Source organism: Maniola jurtina, chromosome 10, assembly GCF_905333055.1.
Source record: "Maniola jurtina chromosome 10, ilManJurt1.1, whole genome shotgun sequence".
Taxonomy (NCBI): Eukaryota; Metazoa; Arthropoda; class Insecta; order Lepidoptera; family Nymphalidae; genus Maniola; species Maniola jurtina.
In genome coordinates, this window is record NC_060038.1 from 12926136 (window position 1) to 12940168 (window position 14033).

General features: G+C 39.0%; 1 protein-coding gene across 1 annotated transcript; it reads left to right on the plus strand.

Moving 5' to 3' along the window:
* The first annotated feature begins 3436 nt into the window (after positions 1 to 3436).
* LOC123869240 (WD40 repeat-containing protein SMU1) lies at positions 3437 to 13124 on the plus strand. Its single transcript, XM_045912079.1, has 11 exons — positions 3437 to 3708; positions 3785 to 3851; positions 4527 to 4785; positions 5528 to 5731; positions 6401 to 6521; positions 7459 to 7663; positions 8255 to 8382; positions 10119 to 10245; positions 11141 to 11293; positions 11894 to 12058; positions 12867 to 13124. The coding sequence occupies exons 1-11, from the start codon at positions 3683 to 3685 to the stop codon at positions 12963 to 12965; spliced, it is 1554 nt and encodes a 517-aa protein (XP_045768035.1). The 5' UTR covers positions 3437 to 3682; the 3' UTR covers positions 12966 to 13124.
* Positions 13125 to 14033: the final 909 nt, after the last annotated feature.

Sequence of the window (14033 nt, forward strand, 5' to 3'; positions counted from 1 at the left end):
AATAACTTACTACTTATATAGAGAATCAAGGCAATTTCAAAATTTACAAAGCGCAGATACTAATAGCTTGCTTTATGCAATGCTACAAAGTTTAAAGTTGGGAATTATACCCAACAGCTTAACAACTTAAATCAATGTTTAGGGAATTGAACCCTTATATTTGAAACATTCCATGTTCATTTTTCATCAAGGTAAAGTAAGTATATTACCATGCCACATTTGATATTACTCTTTCCCTAAAATTCAACCAGTTCAATAATCTTTTGATGGGATTCGAACCTACTTTTGACTATTTATTACTAAATTTCAATCACCATTTAGTGACCATAATACAAAAATCTAAACACCTAAATATTTAATATCAACTTACTTAACAAATCACAATTTCAGGATTCAAATCCAAATGTATTTCCATTTAAGACCAATCCAATTCTTTTTAGGGAATCGAACCCTAAACTTTTAAGAAACCATTGTTAACTGAACTTATTCTATTTAGGGAATCGAACCCTGAGTTTTTTCAGAAACCATCGTTGACTACACTTATTCTATTTAGGGAATCGAACCCTGAGTTTTTAAGACACCATCATAGACTGAACTTATTCGATTTAGGTAATAATCGAACCCTCAGTTTTTAAGATACCATCGTTGACTAAACTTATTCTATTTAGGGAATCGAACCCTGAGTTTTTATTAAACCATCATAGACTGAACTTATTCTATTTAAGTAATAATCAAACACTAAGTTTTTAAGAAACCATCATTGACTAAACTTAATCTATTCAGGGAATCGAACCCTGAGCCTACAAGAAACCATCATTGACTGATCTTATTCTATTTAGGGAATCGAACGCTGAGTTTTTCAGAAACCATAGTTGACTGAACTTATCCTATTTAGGGAATCGAACCCTGAGTTTTTAAGAAACTGTCGTTGACTGAACTTATTCTATTCAGGGAATCAAACCCTGAGCTTTCAAGAAACCATCATTGACTGATCTTATTCTAATTAGGGAATTGAACCCTGAGTATTTCAGAAACCATTGTTGACTGAACTTATTCAATTTAGGGAATCGAACCCTGAGTTTTCAGAAACCATTGTTGACTGAACTTATTCTATTTACTTAGGGAATTGCACCCTGAGTTTTTAAGAAACTATTGTTAACTGAACTTATTTTATTTAGGGAATCGAACCCCATGTTTTTCAGAAACCATTGTTGACTGAACTTATTCTGTTTAGGGAATCGAACCCTCAGTTTTTCAGAAACCATCGTTGACTGAACTTATTCTATTTAGAGAATTGAACCCTGAGTTTTTCAGAAACCATTATTGACTGAACTTATTCAATTTAGGGAATCGAAGCCTGCGTTTTTCAGAAACCATCGTTGACTGAACTTATTCTATTTAGGGAATCGAACCCTGAGTTTTCAGAAACCATTGTTGACTGAACTTATTCTATTTACTTAGAGAATTGCACCCTGAGTTTTTCAGAAACCATTATTGACTGAACATATTATATTTAGGGAATCGAACCCCATGTTTTTCAGAAACCATTGTTGACTGAACTTATTCTATTTAGGGAATCGAACCCTCAGTTTTTCAGAAACCATTGTTGACTGAACTTATTCTATTTAGGGAATTGAACCCTGAGTTTTTCAGAAACCATTCTTGACTGAACTTATTCTATTTAGGGAATCTAACCCTGAATTTTACAGAAACCATAGTTGACTGAACTTATCCTATTTAGAGAATCAAACCCTGACTTTTTAAGAAACCATTATTAACAGAACTTATTCTATTCAGGGAATCAAACCCTGAGCTTAGAAAAAAACATCTTTGACTGAACTTATTCTATTTAGGGAATCAAATCCTGATTTTTAAGAAACCATCATTGACTAAACTTATTCTATTTAGGGAATCGAATCCTGAGTTTTAAGAAACCATCGTTGACTGAACTAAGTCTATAAAAATTTAGGGAATCGAACCCTGATATTTTAAGAAACCATTGTTGACTAAACTAATTCATTTAGGGAATCGAACCCTGTTTTCATTTAATCCATTTTTGATTCATCTGCCCCAACAGAGACAAGTGTAATTACTTAACTTAGTCCTAAAACTTGTAATGTAAAGTTTTGGACTGGGATTCGAACCCAACTTTCAACCTGCATTATATTTTACGTTTATCTCTAACTAGTTACCCACTCTAGTTTCTCTGGGGTGCAATTTACTTATGAAGAAAATGAGATGTGTATTGAAATTGTCATAGAAAAATACCATTCAAATTTCCGACTTTCTAACTTAAGTTTTACTTATTAAACTAAATTACAGATAATTTGATAAAATATTGACCATCATCAGATAATTTTAAAATTACCTATTAATAAATTGTGATATTTTTTACTATGGTGTTGTACTTGACCTTGAAATATTCTTAACTTTAATATAAAAACACACTGTGTCATTTTAACTACAAGATATTGTTTTAACTTGTTTTTATTCTACCTAACCTATTGAATGTTTGTGTATAAAAAATGCAATGGATTACAATGCACATGGGGTTTGTTTACAAACAACAGCTAGTATTACTTGTTGAAATGGACCTCGATATGCACTATTTTTCGTGTAAAACATATGAAAAGAGGACAGAAGGAAGAGAAATCATACAACAATAACAACACAGAATACCTGCCTTTCACTCAATCAAAACAATCAGTTTGTAAGATGTTTACAAAGAAATCGACGATTTACCGGAATTAGAACATTTGGATATCTTTCAATAGAAAACTTACTCACTACTACTCACCGAACCGCAGGCTGCTAACGGGGACAAGACCTCTAAATAAGGTAAAAGCGGGAACCAAAACTAACCTTAACACAACATATCACTTTCATTTTTTTAACACTTCACACTTATTTAAACTACACACAAACACTAATTAAGCTTTTAAACACTTAAAACACCTCTTATTTACATGATTTTTATGACAAAATAGGCACAAAACAACTTTAAAAACAATCTGACGTTTGGATGCTTAGGGATTATTCGACAAAATCACCGTATCCCGAAGTTGGCAAAGGCATTTGGTGAATGAAATGGGTTTTTCAAAGAATACACTTCGCGTGAATCTCGATCTCGATGCATTTTTTAAAGAAATTTAGCCGTAAAACTAATAAAACAACAATTATTTGGCATCGAGAGAGCTATTTTGACAGTTCTGAGTGACTTGCCACAGGCAAGCCAGTTTTTTATAATTTTCTCCGTCGTATAATTTGTTAAAAAAACATTTTTAAAGGTTTTTAGGTTATTGTAATTTACTTGCAATCGCTTCTAAAAAGTAGGTAATAAAAAATAGTATTTAACTCTAAAATAATTTGTAACATTGTGATTTTGTGATCATGGTGATATCTAAATGAGATCCGATATGTTTTGTCTGTGGGATCCCAAAAATCCAAAATGGATCCCGTGTTGTTATGATATGTCAATGCCAATGCCAAAAAATACTTTGGGTACTTATTTGAAATAATAAAATAAAAAATAATATTCCTCGATAATTCTTGGACAATTCTCTCGGTTTTTTTGGTTCATTGCCATTGCACATAGATTTATCGCAGTAAATGGTATTTAGGAACAGGAACACACAATAAGACGAAGATTTTCTTAACTTTTGAGTAAATACAAAACAAAACAATGTCCATAGAAATAGAATCGGCGGAGTAAGTATAAAGGATTTTTATATACAGTGAATGAGAGTTATTCATGATATAATATTGTTCTCGTATTTGTTTTCAGTGTTATTCGCCTCATTCAACAATACCTCAAAGAGTCTAACCTCACCAAAACATTACAAACATTGCAGGTTAGTTTTAGCATAGAGAAGTTGTATAGAAATACATTATTATCTTATTATTAAAAATCTACTGCTGGCTCTGATGCTAGAACCTGAAAGTACTTAATTAAAAAAAGTGCAATCGTTTAAATACTTTGGGCCTATTTTACTTTGAATCTTACTATGCAGTAAGATTCAAAGTAAAATAGACCCAAAGTATTTACAGTACACAAAGTATTACACAAAGTATTTTTAGTAGTAGGTACATGTGTACCTACACTAACACTAAGTGTTAACAGCAGGGTAGGTATCTGTAGTCTACAGATGTTATGGAACTTCTTAGCCATCTGCACTTGGCCGGCTTGGTGGACTATGTCGGTAATGGGTTGATGATGATGATGAGGGATCCAATAGCAACCCTTACGAAACGAAGCCTTACACTTCTTTTACATTACAACCAAATCAATTTAGCGATCCAAATTCTGACAGAGCTTGCAATCTGTTCAGATTGTTACAGGGTACCTAAGTAACATTGTTGTAAAGTTTGTGTGATAGAATAGGTTTTTAGCATAAGCTAGAATTGTATATATAGATAGAATTGTAGGATATAATAGGGTAAAATGAGGCTGCTATACAGAAATGTAAAAGCTTGTAAATAAACAATTTAAAAAAAAAACTAAATCAACTTTAAAACCTCATTTGTAGGAAGAGACTGGCGTCTCTCTCAACACAGTAGACAGTGTGGATGGATTCTGTGCAGACATCAACAATGGCCACTGGGACACTGTCCTCAAAGCCACCGCATCCCTCAAGTTGCCAGACAAGAAGTTGATGGATCTATATGAACAAGTTGTACTGGAACTGATTGAGTTGAGGGAGCTGGGTGCTGCAAGGACACTGCTGCGGCAAACGCAGCCCTGTCTACTGATGAAGCAGCAGGAGACTGACAGATATATGCACCTTGGTATGTGATTTTTAACCCCCGACCCAAAAAGAGGGGTGTTATAAGTTTGACGTGTGTATCTGTGTGTCTGTGTATCTGTGTATCTGTGAATCTGTCTGTGGCATCGTAGCGCCTAAACAAATGAACCGATTTTAATTTAGTTTTTTTTTGTTTGAAAGGTGGCTTGATCGAGAGTGTTCTTAGCTATAATCCAAAAAAATTGGTTCAGCCATTTAAGAGTTATCAGCTCTTTTCTAGTTTTCTTGTAGAAAAGAAGGTTAGATAACCGTTAGGTTCATAATATTATGTCAATTGACAAATGTCAAGCTGTCAAGATGGACGTTGCCTAGATACATAATTATTTATTTGAAAATGATGTTTTGGAAAAATGCTTGGATACTTTGGATCGTAGGCGCGGAATAGTCCAAGAAAATCGGTTCAGCCGTTTGAAAGTTATCAGGTCTTTTCTCGTTACTGTAACCTTCACTTGTCGGTGGTATTATAAATTTTTAATTTACACTTGTTATCAATCTGGTTAGTTTGGTTCATGTTTGGTTAAAGGTTTCTTCATCTAGGTATTTACATTTTACAGCCATTAGTTCCTACTTGGCAGCTTAATTTTAGCTCATACATTTGTTTCCCCTTTGCTGCACTGCTATATCATGTGAAAGTTTGGATATTTTGTTACCCCTTCAAGCCACAATGACTAAACTGATTTGCCTGAAATTTTTAATGTGTGTAATATTTTAAACTTGTTTTACAGAAAACATGCTAGCTCGTTCGTATTTCGATCCTCGGGAGGCCTACGGCGGGGCTCGAGGAACGGCGGGAGGGGGCAAAGAGTGGAGGCGTGCGGCGCTTGCTGCGGCTTTGGCAGGCGAAGTTTCTGTCGTGCCATCTTCGCGTCTGCTGGCTTTGTTGGGACAGGCTCTCAAGTGGCAACAGCATCAGGGGCTGTTACCTCCTGGTAAGTAACATCTATAAATACTTTTTATGATAGTGTTTTATTTCACCCACTTATCACAATTCAAGGAAATTTCTAAATAATTTGAATTACATCACAAATTGCGGCAGAATGCGTCTATATTGGTGTTTTTGGTATGTACTTATTTAATTACAAAACATCAGTCATCACCTGAGTAAAGTGAACTGCTACTGGATAATGACTACAGATTACAGATAATGATTTGAAGGGGGCATAGAGCTTGGGAGTGTTTTCTCGACTGAATTGACATTGGCGGAATTATTGCGGACCGTAAAACCGCAGTACAAAGCGCCATAAAGAAGTAAAGAAGAAGGGCTTGGCTGAACAGTGAACATGTATGCGAATTTTTTTTGGGATTCTTTTTAAAAGACATGGTAGCTTTTGATGACATTTTAATCGATTTCTGTGTGTCATCGAACCAATAAGCGCTTGGCGGCACTTGAGCTTGGTTTTCATTGAGACTAGCCATGGTCTCGCCAGACCAAATCAGATGTTTAAAATTTACGAAAACCAAAAGTAATCGAAAAATCTGCCGGACTTATTTTCGTACTTAGGACCTTATATATAACTTACTCAACTTCTTTCGTACTTAAGATATGGAAAAGTCTTCTAGGTAAAAAAGAAATCAATTTCATTTGTCTATTTTTTTAGGTACAACCATCGATTTGTTCCGAGGTAAAGCTGCAATAAGAGATGAAGAAGACGATCAGTGTCCAACACAACTCTCCAAAATGATCAAGTTTGGTCAGAAATCACATGTTGAATGCGCAAGGTATTGAATTATTCTGAAAATGATTGTATTTCTATGTTATAAATGTATGTTTCTATGTCATCAATAATGTAGCTCGCAAGCACTTGGGACAGTGGAATACTCTGCCCCACTAGTAAAACTAGCAAAGTTAAATAAATAACAAGTGTAAATTAAAAATTTATAACACCCCCGACAAGTGAAGGTTACAGTAACTAGAAAAGAGCTGATAACTTCCAAACGGCAGAACCGATTTTCTTGAATTATAGCTAAGAACACTCTCGATCAAGCCACTTTTCAAACAAAAAAAATTAAATTAAAATCAGTTCATTAGTTTAGGAGCTTCGATGCCACAGACAGATACACAGATACACACGTCAAACTTATAACACCCCTCTTTTTGGGTCGGGGGTTAAAAACAGACCTTATTAGTCATCTCTTCTTCATCGCATGGTCGTGCGTGAGAACATGCTATTTCAATCAACATTTACTGGTGGGAGATATTAAAAAGCGAGATGCGCGATGTTTTAACCACGGGAATCAATGTTTGGTATTATTGGGTTATTATTTTCAAACTAATCAGTTATTTAAATTTTGTCTTTTTTTGAGGACATTTTTTGCCTTTTTTTTATTAAATAACAAGTTAGCCCTTGAACGCAATCTCACGTGGTGGTAAGTGATGATGCAGTCTAAGAAGTATGGCAGTTTTTATTAAACCCATATACCCCTTTGGTTTCTACACGGCATCGTACCGGAACGCTATATCGCTTGGCGGCACGGCTTTGCCAGTAGGGTGGTAAATAGCCACGGCCGAAGCCTCCCACCAGATCAGCCCAGAAATTTAGAAATTATGAAATTCGTAACTGCTGCCGGGAATCGAGCCCGAGATCTGTTTGAATCAAACCTGTGAGTTTGAATCAAAGTATTTATCTCAGGGGCAAAAACATATCTTGTATTCCAGGTTCTCTCCAGATGGGCAATACCTAGTCACAGGTTCAGTAGATGGCTTAGTGGAAGTGTGGAACTTTACGACGGGCAAGATACGTAAGGATCTCCGTTATCAAGCTCATGACGAGTACATGAGTATGGAGGAAGCTGTGTTGAGCTTAGCCTTCGCTCGTGACAGCGACACATTGGCTGCTGGCTCCAACGATGGCAAGATTAAAGTAAGATAACTAAAAAAAAAAAAATATTAAAAAAAAACAGTGATACAGGCTGAAATGTGCATTACATTTCATAAGTTAGATAATAACATGACTGCTCTCAGTTAAAAATGAATATTTAGTTCATCACAGAAAGGATTATTAAATTTTACTTGGTAAAAGTGTTCACTGTTTCAAAAGTTGTGTGTTTTAAAGTTTCAATCATTGTCTAACTGGTTTTTTTTTTCTCTCTCGCCTGGCTTTACAAAGATTAGCCAATATCAAGTTTGTAGTTATTTGTAACAAGTTAGTTATACTATAAAAGTATGGACCCCGTCCGTGCCGGCGTTCGCCGACATACGCACGGCACCCCCTTAGAACGCTTTCCAGTCAGTTTTAACAAAAAAACACTCTAAAAAGAGCACGCCCGCCAGCTAACACCAACACAGACGAAATCCTTGTCTAACTGTATAAACTGCAATAACTTTTTTCTTGAATTCATTTTTTTTTCTCACAAATGAGGGAAAAGTACTATAGAAGTCTTGGCTGCAATAGCCATTAATGACCTTGTTTAGTTTAAAGGTGAAGGTACACATAATGTAACATTACGTGCAGGTATGGAAAGTGTCGTCAGGTCAGGTGCAGCGCAAGCTGGAGCGCGCGCACGCGAAGGGCGTCACGTGTCTGCAGTTCACGCGCGACAACACGCAGATCCTCTCCGCATCCTTCGACCGCACCATCAGGTGAGGGCTATAACACATAATGTAACATTACGTGCAGGTATGGAAAGTGTCGTCAGGACAGGTGCAGCGCAAGCTGGAGCGCGCGCACGCGAAGGGCGTCACGTGTCTGCAGTTCACGCGCGACAACACGCAGATCCTCTCCGCATCCTTCGACCGCACCATCAGGTGAGGGCTATAACACATAATGTAACATCACGTGCAGGTATGGAAAGTGTCGTCAGGACAGGTGCAGCGCAAGCTGGAGCGCGCGCACGCGAAGGGCGTCACGTGTCTGCAGTTCACGCGCGACAACACGCAGATCCTCTCCGCGTCCTTCGACCGCACCATCAGGTGAGAGCTATAACACATAATGTAACATTACGTGCAGGTATGGAAAGTGTCGTCAGGTCACGTGCAGCGCAAGCTGGAGCGCGCGCACGCGAAGGGCGTCACGTGTCTGCAGTTCACGCGCGACAACACGCAGATCCTCTCCGCGTCCTTCGACCGCACCATCAGGTGAGAGCTATAACACATAATGTAACATTACGTGCAGGTATGGAAAGTGTCGTCAGGTCACGTGCAGCGCAAGCTGGAGCGCGCGCACGCGAAGGGCGTCACGTGTCTGCAGTTCACGCGCGACAACACGCAGATCCTCTCCGCATCCTTCGACCGCACCATCAGGTGAGGGCTATAACACATAATGTAACATTACGTGCAGGTATGGAAAGTGTCGTCAGGACAGGTGCAGCGCAAGCTGGAGCGCGCGCACGCGAAGGGCGTCACGTGTCTGCAGTTCACGCGCGACAACACGCAGATCCTCTCCGCATCCTTCGACCGCACCATCAGGTGAGGGCTATAACACATAATGTAACATCACGTGCAGGTATGGAAAGTGTCGTCAGGACAGGTGCAGCGCAAGCTGGAGCGCGCGCACGCGAAGGGCGTCACGTGTCTGCAGTTCACGCGCGACAACACGCAGATCCTCTCCGCGTCCTTCGACCGCACCATCAGGTGAGAGCTATAACACATAATGTAACATTACGTGCAGGTATGGAAAGTGTCGTCAGGTCACGTGCAGCGCAAGCTGGAGCGCGCGCACGCGAAGGGCGTCACGTGTCTGCAGTTCACGCGCGACAACACGCAGATCCTCTCCGCGTCCTTCGACCGCACCATCAGGTGAGAGCTATAACACATAATGTAACATTACGTGCAGGTATGGAAAGTGTCGTCAGGTCACGTGCAGCGCAAGCTGGAGCGCGCGCACGCGAAGGGCGTCACGTGTCTGCAGTTCACGCGCGACAACACGCAGATCCTCTCCGCGTCCTTCGACCGCACCATCAGGTGAGGGTTACAACATCAATTCGAAAGTTATAGATGCTTGTCCGGGATCGAACCACGAACCCTCGACTAAACGACCTTTGAAGTGGTATACCTTGGATCAGGAGCGTGCACAGCTTTTTTGACAGTATAAGCAGTCAACCGCCACAACACTGTAACACTTTTTTCTATACTATAAAGCATTTTATATATTTATCTAAATATACAAAAGGTAAAGCTGACTGACTGATCTATCAACGCTAAGAAAGAATTTTTGAAAGTTTAACCCCGAAGGGGGTAAAAGTGGGGTTTGACCTTTATGTAGTCTAAATAAGCTAGTTTTTGAATAAGACGGTAAGCAGTGGTCTTTATGAAATGTATACCATTGCCTTGGATTTCCACAAAATTCTTAGTATTAAATAACATGAATACGTTTACAGAATCCACGGGCTAAAATCTGGCAAGATCCTAAAAGAGTTCCGCGGGCATACATCTTTCGTCAACGAAGCTGTGTTCACTCCGGATGGTCACAGTGTGCTCAGTGCTTCTTCTGATGGTACAGTCAAGGTAAATATTAGATTATGTATTTGTACATATGTGTGTCAGTTTTCCCTTTCACTTCTAATATGGGTAGGTACCTTTTTTTCGTTTTTTTATTCATTATGGGCAAGCACTTGACCACAATCACACCTGATGGAATCTGATGTGGCCTACTCGTAAGATGGAACGCGTTTACCTAGAAGATGCCTAATCCACTCTTGTTTTAAAGATGTCCGTATTGTAATTGCTAGGAAACACAGTTCGCGGAAGAATATTCCAAGCTTTAGCCATGCATATGAAAAATGATGACGCAAAACGTTTCATGCGCGTAAATGGATTTTTGGATAGATTTTTTTTTTTTGATTATCGACGATATAAGGATGGATACTTCGCGACCTCTTGCGGCTCTGTGGTAAAATGGTGAAGGGTAAACCTTCCAAGGAAAGAATGGTTAGGCTTCTATCTTCTATATATCAGCACACTCCATTGTAGATTGCATCATCACTTGCCAGCAGGTCTGATTGCAGCCAAAATATAACGAATCTATAAGGGTTCCGTTTTTTTTGCCATTTGGCTACGGAACCCTAAAAAATGTATAGTATCTTATTAGTGTGCCCTCAAAAATGATACCTATAGTCTATGTTTGTAGTCTAAGTTAGTTTATGTTTGTAGTGTTATAAAGTTTACGGATATGTCAGATTTTATCTCGACCGCGGCCGGTATATTTTTTCCCGTGACATTTTCATAAAAACTAAATCCACACAGGATATAGTCGCGGCAGTTACCCACTATGTGTATGAAAAAAGGCATTAATTTTGACGGTTTTATTAAATTTATCGAGTTTAATAATTAATTTAATCATTAGTTTTGTTTGATTTCTTCACAAAATTAGCTTAGTTTAAAATCTGCTGTCTATACACAGGTTTGGTCAGTACGGACGGGTGAATGCACGGCGACCCTCAAGCCCCTGGGGTCCGGGGAACCCCCCGTCAACTCCCTGCTGCTAACGCCGAAGAACCCTGACCACTTCGTAGTGTGCAACCGCACTAACACCGTAGTCATTATGAACATGCAGGTACGTTATTGATCCATATAAATAAATGTAAACTCGCTCTTAAAGAATGCATTTTCCAATTATATAGATTTACAGCTGTGATTCATCATTCATGGTGATTGCACGAATTTACAAACCTACTAATGATCGCGCAGATTTTTGAAGTTTTCAGATGTGATGATTGTTTTATCTTACTTTGACGAAAGTAGTGATGATTGTATGTATTTTAAGTCTTAATAATATTTATTTCCTAAGGTGAGATAGTGTGTTCATTCTGGATCGGTGATCGTACATTTTATGTAGTGCAGATATTTAGGAATGAAACGTAATGATTGCACAGATTTCAAGTCTGATGGTAATTGCGTAGATTTCGTTGTATCTATAATGATTACGTAGTCAAAGTCATAACAAGTGAGTTTTTTTATAGTCATGCTATTCAAGACTAATATTCCCCTTTCCCCTCCAATTAAGCTTAAAGCTTGGACTAGGTAGGTACGACAATAGTGCAACGGGTGGGGTTTGAACCGCCAACCTTCCGGAATTCAGTCTGCTCCTCAACCGTTGAGCTATCGAGGCTCGTACGTTGTATTGTACGTATTTTCTTAGTAATTTTGTTTGTAGGGTCAGATAGTGCGTTCGTTCTCGAGCGGTCGTCGCGAGGCGGAGGGCGGGTCGCTAGTGTGCGCCGCTCTGGGCGCGCGCGGCCGGCTTGTGTACTGTGCGGGCGAGGACCTCGTGCTCTACGCCTTCTGCGCGGCCAGCGGGAAACTGGAGAGAACTATTAACGTGAGTTACCTTATCCATCATCTGTTGTTGAGCGCTCGTCGCGAGGTGGAGGACGGAACTGTAATCTGTTTTAAATTTAAAATTCATTTTCCATCACTTTTAACAGTATTAAAAAGAAAAAGATGCAGACTGCAAATACTCTAAATTTAGTTTAGAGAAAAACATCAGAATCGACGCTAATGAGAGGGAATCCACAACGTAGCGCGTAACGTTAACACTGTCTGGATGGGTGTCAAAAGCCAACGAATGAACCCTCAATTAAACAAGAGAGCGTAGCATACAAATTTGCTACTTGTTTTACAACTAAAGCCGGTCCCGTGTTATCAGAGATTATGCGTTACCAAAAATTTTGACTCGCGCCGGAAGGCACTCCTGCTCATACTCTGGGTGTTAGAGCCCGCTCGCTAACTGTCAGAATTTCGCAGGATCGGACTACGCTCACTTTGCGAACGTCAGAAGCGAAAGTTTTCTGACAGACTTTTTTTTAATATGTGGCTGACCTAAATTTGAGCAAAGAATATTTATAACCAGATGATGCCCGCGACTTCGTCCGTGTCGATTTAGGTTTTTTTAAAACCGCATGGGAACTCTTTGATTTTCCGGGATAAAAAGTAGCTGGTCCTTCTTCGGGATAAGCTAATTCTCTACCTTTCACCAAATCGGTTAAACTGTTGAGCCGTGAAAAACTAGTAGATAGAGAGCCAGACGCACTTTCGCATTTATAATATTAGTATGCATAAAGAAGTGATTTTAAGTTTTGCGAAAATTTTGAATGGTTTTTACTGACAATGGTTTTTATTACTTGCAGATTCACGAAAAAGCGGTAATAGGTATGACACACCACCCGCATCAAAATCTATTGGCCACCTACAGTGAAGACGGGCTGCTCAAGTTGTGGAGACCGTAGACTTTTACTTGAGTAGACGCGTGCATTTTAAGTTTTTATTCTAGTATGGACTGACACTGAGACTTGTTTTTAAGCCTGATAGGTCGCTATAAAAATTGTGTTAATACTTTTAATTTTAGTTTTAAGTGACATACTTATAGTATAAAATAAATAATTATTAAAAAATATTGAGTTTTCTTTGGAACCTAAGTCCTACATAGGGTTGTAACGCGTCGTTTTGATATTAACGTAATCAGTTATGATTTATGAGAGAAAGAGCGTACTCCTAGCGGGACCTCTATCATAGGTGTCAGGGTTTCTGGACCATGAGAGAATTTGGAAGTAGGTAGCTACCTATTTGGTACTAAATCTTTACCCACTACTTTAATTACCTCTACCTTACCTTATTTCGTAGAGATTTAGTAACTATTTGCTAGTAACTCTTTACGAAAAAATAAATAGGTAAGTATAACGCCTTTAACGTAGAAACCCCCACTTGGCCCAGCCATCCTGCTGTCGGAATGGCTGGCCCCTTTTTTTCATTATAAAATTTCTCCTTATTTACCCAAGTAATTACTACTTATTTGATGTCAGGTACCAAATTGGTACTAAATCTTGGGACTGCAAACTTCTCTCATGGTCAAGTCATCCTGTGTGTTTCATTTTTTGCCGGGAAAATTTCGGTCACCGACTGTCCGACATCCGACAGAGTGGAACCTTTGTACAGTTGTTGGGACGTTGAACATACGCATTATAGGAATATGTACCAAATTTCATGGGTTTTTAGGAATCCCGTGGGAACTCATTGATTTTCCGGGATAAAAAGTAGCCTATGTCCGTCCCCGAGATATAACTAACCCTGTACAGAATTTCGTCAGAATCGGTTACACTGTTGGGCCGTGAAAAAGTAGCAGACAGAGGGATGGCTCTTTCAAAATTATTGAGACAGACCGACACCCTTTCGCATTTATAATATTATAGTATGGATTGATTTATTCTGATAAGAAATTAGGAGGTTGGCGGTGCGTCAGCCCTGCCGTATCTCGGTGAGCACATCGGTCCTACCCTACACCTGATCTCTTTGCGATC